General features: G+C 36.2%; 1 protein-coding gene across 6 annotated transcripts in view; it reads left to right on the forward strand.

The window, feature by feature from the left end:
* The window catches only part of LOC134546254 (probable RNA helicase armi), a 68,850-nt gene that overhangs the window by 1,862 nt on the left and 48,379 nt on the right, over positions 1 to 18,609 (forward strand). For 5 of the 6 annotated variants that reach the window (XM_063388950.1, XM_063388951.1, XM_063388952.1 and 2 more), the window contains exon 2: positions 16,495 to 17,415. In XM_063388950.1, the coding sequence (XP_063245020.1) occupies positions 16,842 to 17,415 (574 nt within the window). In that variant the 5' untranslated portion in view covers positions 16,495 to 16,841. Of the gene's footprint in view, positions 1 to 1,212; positions 1,827 to 16,494; positions 17,416 to 18,609 lie in introns of those variants that run through there. The other variant, XM_063388949.1, reaches the window with a different exon arrangement.

Below are 18,609 nucleotides of genomic sequence, written 5' to 3' on the forward strand. Positions count from 1 at the left end.
CTTGTATTGCAAAATAAGAACGGCGATATCTCCAAAAGTAATTGGAATTTTTAATCTCCGCAGGCGGTTTTGAAAAGAGGACGTAAAAGAGCATATAATGAAAGTTATTTCATATTTGTACGATTTTTTTTGGCGCTAATCCGTACAATACAGATTTACCCTTTAAACCTATAAACGTCACAAAATTAATTGTTAGGATTAAACTGTGTTAATGTATGTTAATATAAAATGTTACAAATCTGCATGAGAATGTATAGTTTCATTTCATTGCAAACTAACCTTCTCAGAAGGTCAGATGATAACAGTTTGTAATGAAAATAAGGGTAAATATGTAGAGTAACGGTATATGCGAAAAAAAATGCTAAAATACTTTTATTATATGCTCTTTCACTTCCTCTTTTCAAAACAACCGGCGGAGATAAGAAATTCCAAATACTTTAGCAGATATTGAATTTTTTAATTTTGCAATACAAGACCTGTGCAACCATTGGAACGTTGCAATTTTTGTTATTTTGCAGTGTGTTCGTGAATGCGTAATTAATAAAATGGTCGATTAGGTCTGTCAGTTACATTATTAATACTTTCAAACTAAGCCGACATTCAAAATAACGTTAAATAATTTTAATGGCTGTTTAGTTTTAAAATATTTATAATGTAACTGACCTGACCAAACAAACCAGTGACAAAGGATGAACAGTAGGAACTAAAATGGTCGATTAGGTCAGGTCACATTAAAAATACTTTCAAACTAAGCGGACATTAAAAATAAGGTAAATATGTAGTGTACGGATTAGCGCCAAAAAAAATCGTAAAAATCTTAAATAACTTTCATTATATGCTCTTTTACGTCCTCTTTTCATAACCACATGTGGAGATAAGAAATTCCAATTACTTTTGGAGATATCGAATTTTTAAATTTTAATTATTGTGAAAAAATTTTTATAAAAATCTGAAATAACTTTTATTATATGCTCTTTTACATCCTCTTTTCATTAAAACCTGCGGAGATAAGAAATTTAAATTACTTTTGGAGATATTGAATTTTTAAATTTTAATCACTTTACCTGCACATTAATTTTATTATTTTTAATGTCCGTTCAGTTTCAAAGTATTTATAATGTAGCTGACCTGACCTAATTACCTTCGTCCCGTTTTGTTAGTTCAGGTCAGTTACATTATAAATACTTAAAACTATACAACAAGTAAAATAAATTGATATTTTTAATTTACGTTTAATTTGAAGTATTTATAATGTAACTAACCTTACCTAATGGAACATTGCTGTTATTTAGGCATTCATGCGCACACGGCAAAATATAAAATTGCGACGGTCGAATGATTACATAGGTCTTGTATTGCAAAATAAGAACTGCGATATCTCCAAAAGTAATTGGAATTTATTATCTCCGCATGCGGTTATGAAAAGAGGACGTAAAAGAGCATATAATGAAAGTTATTTCAGATTTGTACGATTCTTTTTGGCGCTAATCCGTACACTACATATTTACCAAAAATAATGTGAATTCATTTCAATGGTTGTTGATTTTAAAGTATTTATAATGTAACTGACCTGACCAAACAAACCGGGACAAAGGATGAACAGTAGGAACTCACGTAATTTTTTTTTTTACTTATTATTATTGTGCAACAAATCCAAATAACAAAAATATAACATTAAAATTTGAAATGTTAAAAACTCACCTAAGTTAGAGGCAAGTACAATTCCTTTGCCATTAGTAGAAAATTATGTAGTCGTTCACCTACGTCGCGAGAAAAAAAAAATCATACTCGTAAACAAGAAACAATGGTGGCCGCATGAATGCAAGGTATGTATTGTGATGAAAATTTAAAAATTTGATATCTCCTAAAGTTTTTGGAATTTCTTATCTCCACCGGGTTTAATGAAAAGGGGAAGTTAAAGAGCATAGAATAAAAGTATTTTCGGAATTTTAAAATTTTTTTTTAACAAATATCGCAGAACTATGAAAATTAAAAAATTCGATATCTCCTAAAGTATTTGGAATTTCTGATCTCCGCCGAATGTTTTGAAAAGAGGAAGTGAAAGAGCATATAATAAGAGTATTTTCGGATTTTTAGCATTTTTTTTTTCCGCATATACCGCTACTCTACATATTTACCAAAATATGATTTACTTTACATACAGTTTAGAAAATAAATGAAATTTTTAATATGAATTGCGTAATTTTATGAAAAGTCTTATTTCTAATTTTCAATTTGGAAAATGTTGGGTACGCCCCGGCCTATCCGCTGGAGACACCACATTCCAATTTTGTTTTTGCGTAAATTTAATTTCTGCAAGAGAAATATTTACCGTAAACGATAATTGCCATAAAGCCAAGAAAGATAAGTGGTTTTTAAAGGCTGTTAAATGATTGCAATTTGGAGTTGTGTATTATGTGCATTTGTTTAGATGTCTTAGGTGAGAGATGTGTAGTTTGCAATGTTAGGTGAATTATAAAATGTAGTACCTAGATAATGTAAAAAAAAAGGCTCGTTTTTCTATTGGTTAGTTTTGCAATTGTTGAAGTGATTAAAATAATGTGAACATTTTGGAGAGGGTAGGTCAGCTAATAACATGTATATACGTTTAAATCGTGTTATGGTAGGGATATTGATAAAGTTTGCAACAAGATTTTACTGAAGTAATTACGACCTCTACGTTCTTACGGCATAGGTGCAGGGATGGGCGTTTTGGATTGGGAAGATTCACATGCTGGTTTCGCAAAATGTATTGTTGATGAGAAAAGTAAATTAATGTATGGAATATATTTTTGGTAATGTGTTCTATAATTAAATTATAAAATGTGGTATCGCAAAATATAATAAACCAGGCAGGGTTATTTTGTATAATACAATTTTGTAGGAAATGTATCTTCAGTATCGTGTTCTATACTTTAATAAGTAGGACTGAAGTATGGAATACGATACCATGGGCAATATTAATTTGGTAGCGTGTCCTATACTAGAATAGGTAGGGCTGAAGTTTAGAACACAATACCATGAAAAATATTACTTTGGTATTTTGTCTTATACTAGAGTAGGTAGGGCTGTAGTATAGAATACGGTACCCAAAAGTTAGTTTGATAGAGAAACGTGGTTTGTGCAAAACAAGCATGTGAATGTTCCCCGCCCAAAACCCCCATATTCCCGCGCTTGTCCCGTAAGAATGTAGTGGTGGTAATGACGTCAGTGCCGCCATGTTGGGGACCTCATCAATATCATAGTATCAGAATCTAGACACCTTCCAAAAATTTAAAAATTCCAGCTATCTTGTTTTTGAACATTACAGATGTTTCTATGTGTACCCTGAAAATGGCATTTCGAAATTTCTAATGGGTTTTAGAATAATTGCATTTATAGGTTACATTAGGTAGCCTGTGCAGTGATTCAATCGCCGCAATACTGTGTAATTGAACCTATTCATTTACACACCCATTTTCAAATTGTGCTTTATTAGCGTAGCCGAGACTTTTCCACCAGAGATGTTCCTGTTTCTCTTGTCAATGCCTTACTGTTTACTTCATACTAGCTGCATTTTGATTCTGTGATTCTCCAGAGTCGTGACTTGAGACAAAGTAAAGTAGGTATTTCTCCATTTTAATAACCTTGAAAGTTTTTGCTTAGATTTTACTTATCTGACTCTGTAAGTTTCCCTTATATGGATACAGCATGGCTTAGGCAGTTACAGCCGGGGTCAAGACTGTTTTCCACCACAATCTGTTGTCTACTCTAATTAGAGTAGGTGCTCTTAAGGAAAAAAAACTCATATTGGTATTTTCTGAGTTCCTTTCAGTGATATTTCTGTAATGTACCATTCATTTTAAGCATTTTATTAGGTTATATTAGCAAAACTGAAAATATTCTAAAATATTTTGAATGACTGGTTAGGTTAGGCTAGCAAAATTTATAAAAGCTGTTGAATTTTGTAAATTGTTGAATAGATTAGGAATGCTTGCTTTAAAATACTGACCGATGGAGGCAGTGGTATGCAGTATGGTGATGGCAGGAATCAGCGACCACAGGATACTGGTGGTGGAGATCGAGATGTGATGGCAGGATGGAGAGGAAAGGTGAGAGAAAGTGGTGAAAGTACGGAGTAGAGCAGACTGAGCAGGGGCGGAGGCATTCTTAATGGAAGAGTATCACAGGTGGATAAGGATTGAGGGGTTAGTCGAAAAATGAGTGGACTTCAGAAACATACTGGGGTAAATGGTGGAACGTTTTGTGCTGGAAAATAGAATTGGAAAAGAGGGTAACCCTCTGTACTATAGGGGAAAGATAAAGGCCATCAAGCGGAGATGCAGGAGGCTGCATGCTAGGGCCAAGAAGCTATGAGGGGAAGGGCTAAAAACAGATGGAAAGAACTGGGGAAAAAACAAACGAAGCAAGGGATGCCTACATGGAAAGGCTGATGGATGAAGGGGGTAGGGGGAGATGGGCGGATCTGTATCACTATGTCAGGAGTGTAAAGGGTGAGGAGGGGCTACCAGTAATGTAGGGGAGACACGGGCAGGAGTGTGTGGGGATCTGGAAAAGGCGAATTTACTACAGGAGCAATACCTGTCTGTTTTTGTGGCGGGAGAGGTATGGTATGGAGCATAGGGCGATAAGCCAAGGGTAGAGAGAGAGACACCTGGAAATAAAGATAGAGGAGGTGATAAGGGAGGTGGGTAAGCTAAAGGGGAAGAAGACGGCTGGTCCTGATGGGATAGGAAACAGGCACCTCAAATTATGAGGGAAGGAGGTCTGTAGATACTTGCAAGTACTATACATGTAGTCACTGGAGGAGGGACAGCTGCCAAGGCAATGGAAGGAGGCAGTGGTGGTGCCTATTTTCAAGGGAGGTGGAGATAAGGCAAAACCAGAAAATCATAGGCCGGTCAGCTTAATGTCAAGTGCAGGGAAGGTATGAAAAAACTGACAGTAAGGTGTATGGTAGGAAAAATTGGAGGGCTCGAATGTATGGATGAGGAAGGGTTTCTCCTGTGATACGCAGATGGCTGAACTGCTGGAGGACTTGGTGGAGGCAGTGGTTGAGGGCAAACAGGTAGATGCAATCTTTATTGATTTTGAGAAGGCGTTCGATAGGGTGCCACACAAGAAGGTGATGGAGAAGGTTGATAGTTTGATAGAGGACAGTAGGGTGGTGAATTGGACTGGGGACTTCCTAATAGTGAGTGAAGGTGGGAATGAAATGGTCAGAAGAGGAGACGTGACATCAGGGGTAACTCAGGGGAGCATTATGGGGTCCCTGCTGTTTATAATCATGATGAACGATGTTGGGGAGAAATTGGATAGCAAACTGAGACTCTTTGCTGCTGACGAAACTGTGGGGGAAGCGGAACACCTGCAGGAAGACGTGAAGAAGCTGTAAGTTGGTTCAATGGCAAATGGAATGGGGATGAATACAAATAAAATAGTGATCAGATTCACAAGGTAAAGAAAGGTTGCTAAGCAAATATATAGTTGGAAGGGGCAAGAGATTCAGGAGGTAGGGGAATACAAGTACTTGGGAGTAACCCTACAGAGTCACTTAGGTTGGGGAAAGCAGGTGCAGTGGGTGGTAAAGAAGGGGAGGAGAGGGCTGGGGCTGATTGCTAGGACACTGAAGGAAGGGGCGAAGGGTGAGACGCATAGCCCATCGGTGATGATAAAGGAGCTGGGGTGGAACACACTACACAGAAGGAGGAAAGTAGAGAGATTGGTGAAGTTTTTAGGGTGACAATAGGCGGGGGGGGGGGGGGCTGGGTATGCTGGGAGACAGTTTGAACAAAGGGGTGTGTAGGGGGAGGTGGGATCATGTGTGGAAGATTCAGAGAGTATGGAGAAGAACAGAAAGAGGAAGGCAAGTATTCCTGGTGAGGATGGGGAGGGAGTGGAATAGGATTGAGAAAAGGAAAGGACTTGAGGAAGAGGCTTCATAAATTGGGCGAGTAGGGGGGGGGGAATCCTTGTCACCAGGCAGAAGCCCAGTTGCAAATGTAACTAACAATCAATCTGAAAAATGGCGTAAACAAAAGATTAGGTTAGGCTAGTTATATTTCAATTACTGTTCTATAATTTGTTGTGAATGTTGGTTAGGTTAGTTAAGCAACCTTTAAAATATTTAATGGCATTATTGGGCTAAGTAATACTAAAAAAAAAAAGTTTTTTACAAGCTCCTACTATAGAAAATTTTAGTTACTGGAACATTCGTAACAGGAAAAATTTGAGAATACTTTTTTTTTGACGTGACGTCTAATAAATCAATGAACGCCGGCTGCATGCATGAAAAAGTGTCCCGTAATGCACATTGTCCCACTACGATGTGTCCCGTTATGCTCATTGTACGCTTGCGCCGCATCTCTCGTCCACTCGATTGGAACAACCATCAATTTGACTTTTCAGTCATGTTTTCGTCGTTTGAATTATTAATATTATGTAATTTAACGACCGTCCACCGATTTTCAGCACAATCGGTATAGTTATTTAAAAGTAATGAAGCATTTTCAAATACGTTTTTGTACGAACAATGGTGTTTTAAAGTTACACATAATGATTCAAATTACACCCGGGATCTTTTGCACAATGTTTTAAAAAATATTGTAACAAATTATAAATAAGTTTTGTGTATTTGGATTGCGTATTTGTTATAAAATCGTATTATAAAAACGAAATAATATTATTCCCCTACGGTGCTGCCATCTACGGTGACGGATGTGAACCGAACCAATCGCACTATCTAGCCGCTTCCATGGCAACCAGGCACTCGTTAATATATATTTTCCTTTTGTTTATCGCAAGGGGCGTTATTATTATTGAATTATAAATAAAATTTCGTGCCCGGGGCCACAATTGCATATCATTTTGAGCACTGGAAGACATAAAAACGTAAAATATTCTCGACGAATTTTAATCTCGGGCCCCAGCTCACCACGAGCGTCTGGGTTGGAGATTAAAGCCGAAATTCTTTCTTAAACTTACGAATACTTATTTTATTAACTGCAAGGGCATTTTTATTAAATTCTACTTTTAATTTCATGACGAACAAACTTCGTCGTTAAATGTGTAATTGTGAAAAAGCGTAAAACATTCTCGACGATCTTGAAGTTAAATAGCAAACATGTATAAAAGTTATAGTTAAAATAATCTCTTCGTTAAAGTAATAAACATATTTGAATTAATGAGTGCAAATAAAAGTAAATTTATCAATTAAATTGTAGTTTTCATTTCAGTCCTTTTTTGTATCCATACCAAATATTGATAATTCAATAAAAATGATTCAATTTTATTCATAAAAGTATGCAATCATTTCATCAATGTTTTGTTATGACGTCACGTCAATGTTTTTAAAAATTTATGTTGCTACAGAAACGAACCAGTAGTTGCTCAAGGTCGCATAAGTTATTAATTTTTGAACAGTAATCTTAATATATAAATTGAGTACAGGTTTGTGATGCTTAAATAACATTGTAATAATTTTATGAGTACAAATTGTTTTTCTCATAATATTTTAACGGCACCAATTTGAATGACCTATTGGTCAGTTCACTTGGAGTTACACGTTCTGTCCAGCTGTCCCGACTGCCATCGTTTCCTCCAGTCACATCACATCGTCACACGAGGTGCATTTGGTCATCAACGCAAAGCCTTTATCCGACCACAAGGTGCTGGACATCACGTAAACCAGTTCATTCTGTTAAGCTTTTAAATAGTTTTTCTTTTTATTATTCAAGTGTATGAGAGGCATGTAGTTCAGTGGCGTTTAATAAATATCAGTACCATATATCTTGTGCTTCTTTCTGAGTTTGTCGACATGTTCATGACTTACGGTAAGACCAGCGTGTGGAATGCCTAAAGAGCCCACTTAATTAATATCACTTAATTACTGCCAGGTCCTGGCACACCAAGGTAATTGCGCTAAGGGAGATACGAGTCATGCTTCCAAACGGGCGACCTCACACCCGTAATACAGGGTCCCAGCTGGGTCTGTGTTCCTTAAATACGGTGGCTCCCATTAATTGCACTGACATTAATAAGCGAATATCCCGACCACATCACAGTCTTCTATGCTAACCGAAATGTTTTATACCCTAGCTGATTTTCCATTTCAAGTGATAATTGTTCAATATTCACTTGAAATGGTAAATCAATTAGGGTAGATAAGTCTTTATCCTATAACTTTCTTGCATTATACATCCCTGTCTTTTTTAAAACAGACTCGGCTATCCTATATTCCTAAGAATCTCTGGAGAACCACAGAATCAAGTTATGAAACTATTTTCAAGAAAACAGTAGGGTGGCGACACAGGATCAGGACAATATCACTTGGAAAACAGAGTTATGTATTGGTGATTCCTGAAAATACAAATGAAATGCCTTTTTTTTCTACCTAGTTTCCGTCAACAGAAATATATTATCTCCATTGGATAGGAAACTTTTTGATGCCTTCATGAAAAAAAAGAAGATGGTTACCCCAGTAGCCAATTGTGCACGTACTATTTGACCACAATGTGGTCTTCAAATCTTTTCCTTCCTAATGCCTCCTTCAGTGGGCCAAACATATGGTAGCCACACGGGTACAAGTGTGGACCATATGGTGGGTGTTCAAGAGGTTGCAGTATGCCGCTTATTCCTGTGATGCTCCACTGTATTACCAACATTTCAAAACTTCGGAGCCCAATCGAACATTGGGGGTTACTCGGAGTAGCATCACGAACTGTATTTGGAGTCTCTTCACAATTTCACACTCGATTTCACACCTTCATTGTTGAGAAAACGAATAATAATGCATTGCACAAATGACGCTGGTACTATCACAGTGAAACTGATATAACAGGTGTGAGTGTGATGGCCCTCTCTTCATTCTCCCGCCACCGAAACCCTGGGGCGCTGTGCCACTCACATCACTACTAGAGTCAAATGAACAAAATTCCAGTTTATATTTGAATGACCCTTGTATTATGTTTCATTTTTCTTATTAATACTTTTTATCTTATATAATCATGTGATATAAAAAGTTATAAGAACATTTTTTTAAATAGGTTCTGAAAAAGTCTTGAAATTGGTTTAACGGGTCACGTTAGGGATCCTTTTCTGAGCTGTCTTAGTAGAACCTCAGAGATGCAGTCCCACGTGTGCATGCACAGACTTTGTGGCATTAAGAAGTGGTGGACAAAAATTAATGGTTCTCCGCCACACCCAGCGTTCTGGTTTCACTGTTGTACTGGCTAACAGCAAGTTCTCTATGCCACGTAATGATATTGTCTGTGTAACATGTAACTGGTCTCAAATTTGACAGGTCTCTAAACTACTACCAAATGTTCAGTTCCCATTTCCCAACTGTCACTTTCAAAGCAACATATGATGTTTAAATACGATCACTGTTGGCGGAACAACAGTGGCAGAAAGATATGTACACCATTGTTACTATGTACTCTTGAGACCTGTCAACTTTGAGACATGTTTCTTGACACAGACTATCAACTGCTTTGAAGCTAACTTTCATTGAAAATACTTCAATCATTGCATATTTTAGTGTTGTTAGCTGAGTGTAATTACTGCGAGGATACACCACTGTTGGTGAGATACATTGTGGAGTACCTGGGTACGAATTCCAGCCCATCCAGCCTGTTTTGGTCTGAACAGTTTTTTTTTTAAATCACTGGGATTGCTCTTTGCGAAAGCCCTTGGTTGATTTGTCCTCCTTTCTGCTGATTCACTAATAATCTGTGTACAATAAAGGGAAATTTAGGTGTGATGTATTAAGGATAGTCATTTTTTTTCTGAAATATTAGTCCCTCTGTTTCCTGTGCCTTACCTAATACTGCTGTTTTCATTAAAACCTTCATTTTTTTTATGCTTCTGTATCAGTGAAGTTCCATGCATTGGCATCTTTTCAACCTATTTTTTTGTGCAGTAAAAATAGTCAGAATTTAAGGCACTCACCAGTCAGACGTGCACTAGACCTTCTTGCATTGATTCCTGCATTTCAACAGGCATGTCACCGTGGAAAATCTTCTGAGGCACTAATAAAGGTAAACGTATGCACAGGCGAAACTGCTAGCCACCTCGTGGCGCCCTCTGTAGCTGTACCGGCAGCCGGCTGCTATCTCTCCCGCCGCGGAGGCGCGGCGCGTAGTCGTCGGGTTGTGTGTGTGTGTGTTGGGGGGGGGGGGGTGAGTACTTGCCTGCTCAGGGCGATAGTGGCCCTTCTCCTCCTCCTCTTCCCCCTGTCGGAGGAATAACTGAACAAGAACGTGTAAAGGAATTACAGAGTGATACAGTAAGTCCTCTATTTACGTCGTACCGATTTACGTCGTTTCGGATTAACGTCGCTAATGTTTGAGTACTCATGTTTCAATTTAAGTTGTCGCCGATTCACAATAACGTCGTTTACAATGACCGTAAATCTTTATTTTAACCAAAACACCGTATATAATTCGTTTATAATTCTTTGTTTCCTTCGGTAGTTAATTTATGCTATGTAGCGTAAGCTACACTTTCACCGCCTTATCTTACATACATCATGATGGACGCTTCCTGCTCTCCGCTGCTCTCCGCGCGGTGATGCAATACTACCAGCCCGCCCGCTCGGCCACCCACGTATCTCGCACGTAGAAGTGTTATCTACTTCCTGCAACGACACACCATTTTCTCCTACCCCTTTTCGTCCAACTCCTTGGCACTTCAGTAGAGGTGTAAAAGTAACTAAAAAAAGTGTACCCGTATGTATTCGTTACTATAACAATTAGTACTCGTTACTTCTGATACCGCATAACATGCTATGTTATGTAACAGCAACGAATCGAGTCGTATTTCGTACGCGTACAGTATGACGTCACGTAAATAATAATAAATCGAATATAAACAATTAAAAGTATTTGATAATTAACAGCTTTTGTTAACCAAGAAACAATAAAATCTCATTAGAGCAGCTTTATTATAATATCTCTTTTAAGATAAGAACAAAAAACGTGAAAATACGCGATAATAAAAAACAAAAACATACATATTTATAATTTGTAAAAAATACTTTCTTACGTTGTTTCTGTTCCAATCTCAAACTTTGTCTACACACACAATACCTTTAATAAACAGTAAAAAACTTGGACGACGAATTTCCAAATTATACTTTTCTTAATAAACAAACATCGTTCTTTGTAACGAATAAGCGCGCGCATGCGTAAAACATACGAAAAATGCGAGTAACGAAATGCATTCGTGTGTAACGTTTCGTTACTCGTTACTAGATGCCGCACCCGTTACTCAGTAACGAATACATACGGTTTGCTACAGCTCTACACTTCAGTCGCTATGATATCATTGAGTTGGCCGGAGTTTTACGTGCCGTTGTTAACTTTATCGTGATTAAATGCGTTTGTAGTAGGCCTAGAGTATCAGCTCACTGCAATTTGTGATTTTTTCTTCATAAGATGTCTTCCAAACGACTATATATCTGTTTTTATATTTCAATCAATAAAGGTAATAAAGCAGCTGGTTAAATAACCATTCTATAAAGCTGAGAAGTACTAGTTGGACTTGTTTCCCACGCTGTTGGTTGTAATTTGCTGATAAAATTGCCCGTTGTCACGTCTGTATGCCAGCGCTTCCGGCCGACCTTGGGCCGTGGTCGGCCAGTGGCATGAAACATGGCTCATTTTGCGTCGTTTCTATTTACGTCGCGGTTTTCAGGAATGTAACCCCAACGTAAACCGAGGACTTACTGTGTTCACAATTGACCATTTCCTGTATTCAGGGACCATTCAAAGTGCAGTGAACGAGAATACTATTGTGATGGTTCTAGAAGCACAGAAGAGAATATAGTTCCAAGTATGAAAAGTATGGGCATGTGGGATGAAATAATGTCAGCAAGTAATCTGGTAGTTGTTCATGCAGAAAGTCTCTTGAAAAACATGACAAAAAATAGTCTAATAGAGCTGAGTCTTTTAATAATATAGTTGCAAAGTTTGTTAGTGGTAAAAGAGTCAACTTTTCTCTCTGTGGTGGATACCTTACCAGAAGTGAACTTTCCGTGATTTCGTGCAATGCAGATGGTAACGAACAAGCCGAAATTCACAAAAAATTCACAAATCACAGTGCTGGTGAATATTCAAAAATATATTTAAAAGCAAAAAAAAAATTCTGCTGAAAAAAGAAAAAAAGAGGTGCTTGGAAAACCCCACAAAGAAGACTAAAAAGAAAATTAACATTTCAGAAGACTCACATTATGTCAATGTTTCTCAGATACCAGACATGAATCCTGAAGAATACGAAAAGAAAAAAGAAGAATTTTCGAGAGGACTGCAGTGTGACAGCAAAAAAATTCAGGATATCCAGTTATCAACCACTGGACAAAAGCACTGTATCTTGTGGAAATGTGAAAGAGCAAAGCGTCTGACGGCTTCAAATTTCGGATAAATATGTCGAATGAGAGAAACAACACCGCGCTTTAAAACAGTTCAATCTATTTTATATTCAACCTTCTCTGGCAACAAAGCAACTAAATATGGAATTGAGAACGAACCTCATGCAGTCACTCAGCTGGAACAGGAGCTGGTCTTAGTCATAATTCCTTCAGGACTTTTCATTGACGAAAATATACAATTTCTAGCAGCATCGCCTGATGGGCTCATTGGTAGTGATGGCATCATTGAAATCAAATGCCCTGCAACTGCCAAGACGCTTCCTGAAACGGCAATTCTGGAGAAAAAAAATTAATTTTTGTGAACTGAAGGATGAAAAAATGCATCTCAAGATGTACATGTATCAAATTCAGGGACAACTCCATATTACAGGTCGCCAATTCTGCCTTTTTGTCGTTTGGACTCCAAAAAGAATGCTTTTTCAGAAAATCACAAAAGATGACCATTTCTGGAAAAGTTTAATGGAAGAAAAACTTAAACAGTTCTACATGAATTCATTACTGCCAGAGTTGGTGGACCCAAGATACACCCGCAATCTTCCCATAAGAGAGAACCTAAGTAAATAATAGGTAGCAATTTTGTTTTAATATTAAAAATTATATTATAAGTATATTTATAAATAATATACATATATATATATATTTAAGAAGGAAACAAAAACAATATGGAATTTCTTTCCATAATGGTGACGGTGAGTTAACACATTCATAAGCAGACGGATTGTAATGGGTTGAAAGGATTTATGATATAACAAACAAGTTTTTGAAGCTGTTATCAAGCTCGCTGCTCAATCTTACATTTTATTTGTCAGAACTACACTAACGTGTCATGATGGAGTCCTTCAATGAAGATATTTAGAAAACATGGCGGTTTAATTTCAACTTAAATATTGGGTTTTATAATGTACTTTTTATAGGACTAGTATTTATACAGGTAATATGCCAAGTGTCATTTCGATTGGGAAATGTTGTTTAACAAGAAAACCAGTTTAAATGTGCTCGTGCATATGTGTGTGGTGAGTTTGAGAAAACTGAATGCAGAAGGTGATTTCAAACAGAACATGTAAAGTGGATATCTGCATAAATAAGAAAGTAAAGGTGTGGACATTGTTGGAAAAAAAATGTTTATTTTTGGATTGTATGTAAATACATTCAATAATTTAATTAATCTTTAACACAGTTCTATATTTAAAAACAATTTTATTTTGTATTTTATTTGTATACATTATTTTCTTCTTCTGTTTTGTTTGGTTTGTGGATTCTTAGGTATATTTCGAAGAAAGACTACTTATTGTTATTGAAGCCGTTTCCAAAGTACGACTGCAAGAAAATTTTAAGATAATTTTTCATTTAAATGTTCTATAGATACCGAAGCCATCGTGAAATCAAACGTTTGTGTGTATATACATATACAATTTATGGACACGATACTGCCTTAATTGTGCACAAATCATTTCCAAACTGATAAATAAAATATAGTAATAAAATTTTGGTCTTATTCGTTAATGGGCATAATCCCACCATAGGGGTAAAATGGGGAAGGCTTTGATTAACTTAACAATCACTTTAAATCCCATAGTATGACAAATATTGCATCGTTTGAACGTATTATAACTCGTATGAGTAATACCAAAAACCTTTGAATACATTTTTTGATACGGCCAACCATAAATGCAAGTCGGAAAAAACATGAGTTTGAGAACAGAAAAGTTCGTAACTTCCTTAGTAGACACATAATCAAATCTGTTAGTATTGTTTGTAAATGTTATAATTTTTAACATAATTTTTTGTCTCAATTCCCATACCATGTAGGTACAATATTAAATACGTTCTTATTTATGGCAAAACCCTTAAAAAATTAATTTTATAACAATTAATGTTAAATGTATATTTTTATTTTTTATCTAAAACTTTGGTCCAAAACAATTTTTGATTAGACTGCAAGAAGTTGAAAAAAAATGTCATATGGACATAAAAAGAACTAAACAAAACTTCCGTACCATGTACCTACATTATCAAAGTCATTCATATTTTTATTTAACTTTCTATATATTGTCAAGAACGTTTATATAAAGTAAAATATTATGTAACCAGCCATTACTGCAAGCCGTGGGAATAAAAATGGTTAAAAGACAAAAAAAATCAGAACTTTTTAGTTGATATACTATCAAAAATGAAATAATTTATTGCAAAATTCCTAAACATTATTCAAAACCTTTGGCTGAAACAATTGTCTATCGACGAACTATTTATAGTTATAATAGAGGTTGAAAAAAGTTTTATAGTTCCTATAAAATATGTTGAAATTTATTTTTTACTATCTTCATATTATCATAAACAATGATCCAGAGCAAATTTTTTTGTGACCACTTAATAGTGCAAGGTATGAAAAGTAGTGTTAGAAGGTAATAAATGTGTAGGCGTAATATGAAATACATTTTTTGTTATTCAGTCCTGGATGAATTGAACTAAATCTTTTAAAATAGTTTTGGGCCATGGAATAAGACAGTGTTCATTCAATCAATTTTGAATATTGTAGAACATACAGGATGCTTAAAAAGTTTCAGAAGTTTCTAGAAGTTTTTTGAACATTTCATGAAGCGATAGGTACTTCGAAATCTACCTAAACCTGTAGTCTGTGCCGAGAGGGATGGATTTCGTTTACTCAATTTGTCATACTGGAAAAACTGTGTAGTGCAGTGCTTATGAAGAAAGTTGAATGACAAAAATTTATTTTTCAGCTGCCTTGAAGAAAATCTTTTTTGCTGTAAAGTATATTTTTATTTTGTTACTTGAAGATGTAATATTATTGAATAAATATTTTTCTTTAATGATTTAGATTCTTTTCATTTGTTATCAAACTTTTTTAAAACTTATCTACTTTTTATTTCATACCAAAAATTCTTAAACTTAACAAAAAAAAAATTCCATTATCAAAACTCAAAATGTAACAGCCGTAAGTAAAAATGTGCGCCTTTTAAATTATTTGTATTTAAAATATTCCTACTACTGATTTTAGTCTGGAAATTTGCCTGTTTGCCTACGTATTTTTGACACCCTTGTGACTGAATAAAACTGCCCGCGCCCTTGGTGCAGAAATGCTGTTAATTTAGTAACCGATCAAAATTTAAAAAAATATATAGATAAAAATTAAGCAAAAGTTCCTAAGTTAAACATTTTTTGAATTAAATATATGTAAATTAAAATGCTCATTCACAGCGTGACTGTACTGGTGGCACCATAGAGGTTTTTAAATAGTTTTGCGAATAACCGGGAAAACATCACATTGTAATCAACCATCAATGTAAAGTAGTGTCCAGACATGTATTTCTAAGTCAGTAATTCAGACAGAATAATTTTTTACGTATGCAGTCACATTTGTCTGTGTGACATATACGCAATAACTTAGTGTTAACACGTTACTATCAACCTCTAAAATAAGTATTTTGCTTTATCGCTACACTAAACATATATGCAATTGGCACGCCAGCTACGATAAACTAAAGGACGCAGAGTAATTAAGACACATTGCGAGGCGGCAGGGCGGCTCTTATCTGGCCAGCAGTGTCGGCGTGGGGAGGAGGGTGGGTACTAGTGGGGTGGGGCAGTGAGAAGGAGGAGATAAGAGTAGTTCCGAATGTTGCCACTCAGTTCCAAGCAAGAACAACATGCTATGTACGCGGTCACGCGTTTACTCTCTAGCCAGACGGCGCCCTTAAAACTACAGAATTAAAGATTTAGTTATTTCTGTAGGAAAGGAGGTGTACCTAAAATTTTCATATTTAAGTGACATGAGGTTTGTTTGCTAAATGTATACATGCCTCTTAAGACACCCAATTTATGAATGTTAAGGTTTTTGCGTAGTATTCTCATCATTAAGTAACAAGGAATTCTCAAAATGACTTGCTAATTTGTGGGTTGCTATGGGATTTATTGCATAGTAAGCTATTCTCCCAGCCATTTTCGCCATAGATTATGACAGTTTTTACCTGTGATGACATTCACGCATGCCAGTAAATATGCAGTGCTACAATATTTGTTACCCTGGAGTGCATGTGGGTGGGTTGCAGGGGAGAGGAAGAGGACGGACTGCGATGAGCACGACACGGCTGTCGAAGACCGTACTCGCCCCGCCCGGCCAGGGAGAAGGCCAGAGCTCGGAGCTGAGCAGCTCGTCGACGGTGAACCCGAACCAGTCCAACCTGCTGAAGTTCGAGTACGTGCTGGACCAGGTTGCTTCCGCGAGCCCCCGTGAGCAGCATGACAAGAGGATGAAAGCACTGAGGAAGGAAGTGGAGTATCTTCAGAGCACAGCTTGGAAGTACCAGCCGATAGACAAGTTTATCGGACCGTAGAGTGCTCCCTCGTTGCTTGTGTTGTAAGTGCCTTCTTGTTCCATGTGCCAAACTGAAAGAAAATGTTGTCGTATATTTGGTGCAAGTTAGTGGGGATGGTGGGATATAAGACTGAGGATCTAGCTCCTAAAGAAGAGAACATCGATGATGTGTTTAAAGCTTTAACAAGCAACAAGTATCGAGTGGAGGATGATAGTGACAAAGAGTTGAATGTGGGAAAGGCTGGCGAAGATCAGAATAGTGAAGATATTTGTGAGGCCCGGACGGGCGTCATCACAATGGTGAAAGAGAATCATGGTTTGATTGATAAGACTTATTTGTTTGATCTAGATCTTTTTCCCTTGCAACGCCTGTGTGTAGGACAGAGTGTTAAGTTCCTGGCGTATCGTAAGAATAAGCAGAGCGGATGGAATGTTCGCAAAATCTTCGGCATTGTTCATGAGATGTGGGACGGTGAAGGAAATGCAGGGCCAGAGACATCTAATAAGAATGCTGGGTCTGCAGAGAAAATGCAGTCCATGAAAACAAAGCTGGTGAGGAAAGTGGACCAGAGGGATGGGCGGACACTGATCCTGGTACCAGGAGACATAGAGTGTAACTTGGATAGTGTTGCATCAGAATTCACACCTGTTGTTGGTGAGTAAATTTAATACTGTAATTACCCTCAATTATAAGTAGTTATTATTGTACATTAAGTCAGGGTTGGCTGATTTAAACCACAGTTTAAACAATGGTTTAAACCGTGGTTTAAATTAAGTGGTTTTAATAAAAACCAAATGGTTTTTTCAAAAAATGTATTTTTAAATAGAATATGTTAATAAATTTTAATGAAAGGTCTAATTTCTCTAAGAACAACAATAGTTTGCTCATTAATGTTTTTTGTGATTTACGGGAGCAAATAATTACATACATACTTATCAATATCTTATTATTTAAGTTATCATATTGTTGTAAATTATACCCTGCTGAATACTACAAATTAAATTAATTAGTAAATTGTAGTCAAAAGGGTAAAAAAAGAGTAAATAAATAAATTTATTATAAAAAAATTCCTGATTTATGGGAAATCCCTGACTACTGTAAATCAATCCCCTTTCAGTGGGAAAAACCTATTTTATGGAAAATCCTCCTCCTGTGGGGAAATACCCTTCTGTGGTTAAGTCCCAGTCAGATGTGCAGATTATTTGGACTTCAATACTTATGTTATAACTTTTCTGGTTCAACACAGAAAGCGGGATTTGTATGGCTTTCATTTGAACATGCTGAGAACCAAAATAACTAATGTAATAGAAAACCTGGTTTGAACTAAAAAAATCAGGCTATTTGGTTTTATTCCAACTCTGCTTTTAATATTGTCAAACAGTTAAAAACACACAATGTTTTGTAAGGTATAATATTGTTTGCCTTTAGTTTTCTCTTTTGGTTCAGTTTATAAATGGCAATTAAGAAATTTTTTTTTTAATCTTACAGACAATATTGTAATATAAGTCATGAAAATAATTAGTTATTTTGATGAGTGGGTTCAGCTTTGTATTTAAAAATAGTTTGTAAATAATTCTTACATGTTTAAATGGTATTTGTTATAATTCATGTGACTTATTCAATATGTTGTTAAATTGTCACCTGTGTGCATTTAACCAGTAGTGTAATATAAGCAGCCCAGCCTTAGTACAGCCTTGTTAAGAGCTTTATTTAAAGCCTTGTGCAGTAAGATTTCCGTACATTGTCACCATTATCTTTTAGAAATAATGTCTTCAGTTTAATATTATTTTATCATCTAGTATTCCGTTCAATACATTTAAATAGTTTATTTTTCATTACAGAACTATT

Source organism: Bacillus rossius, chromosome 1 (genome assembly GCF_032445375.1).
Source record: "Bacillus rossius redtenbacheri isolate Brsri chromosome 1, Brsri_v3, whole genome shotgun sequence".
In the NCBI taxonomy this organism is placed as follows: Eukaryota; Metazoa; Arthropoda; class Insecta; order Phasmatodea; family Bacillidae; genus Bacillus; species Bacillus rossius.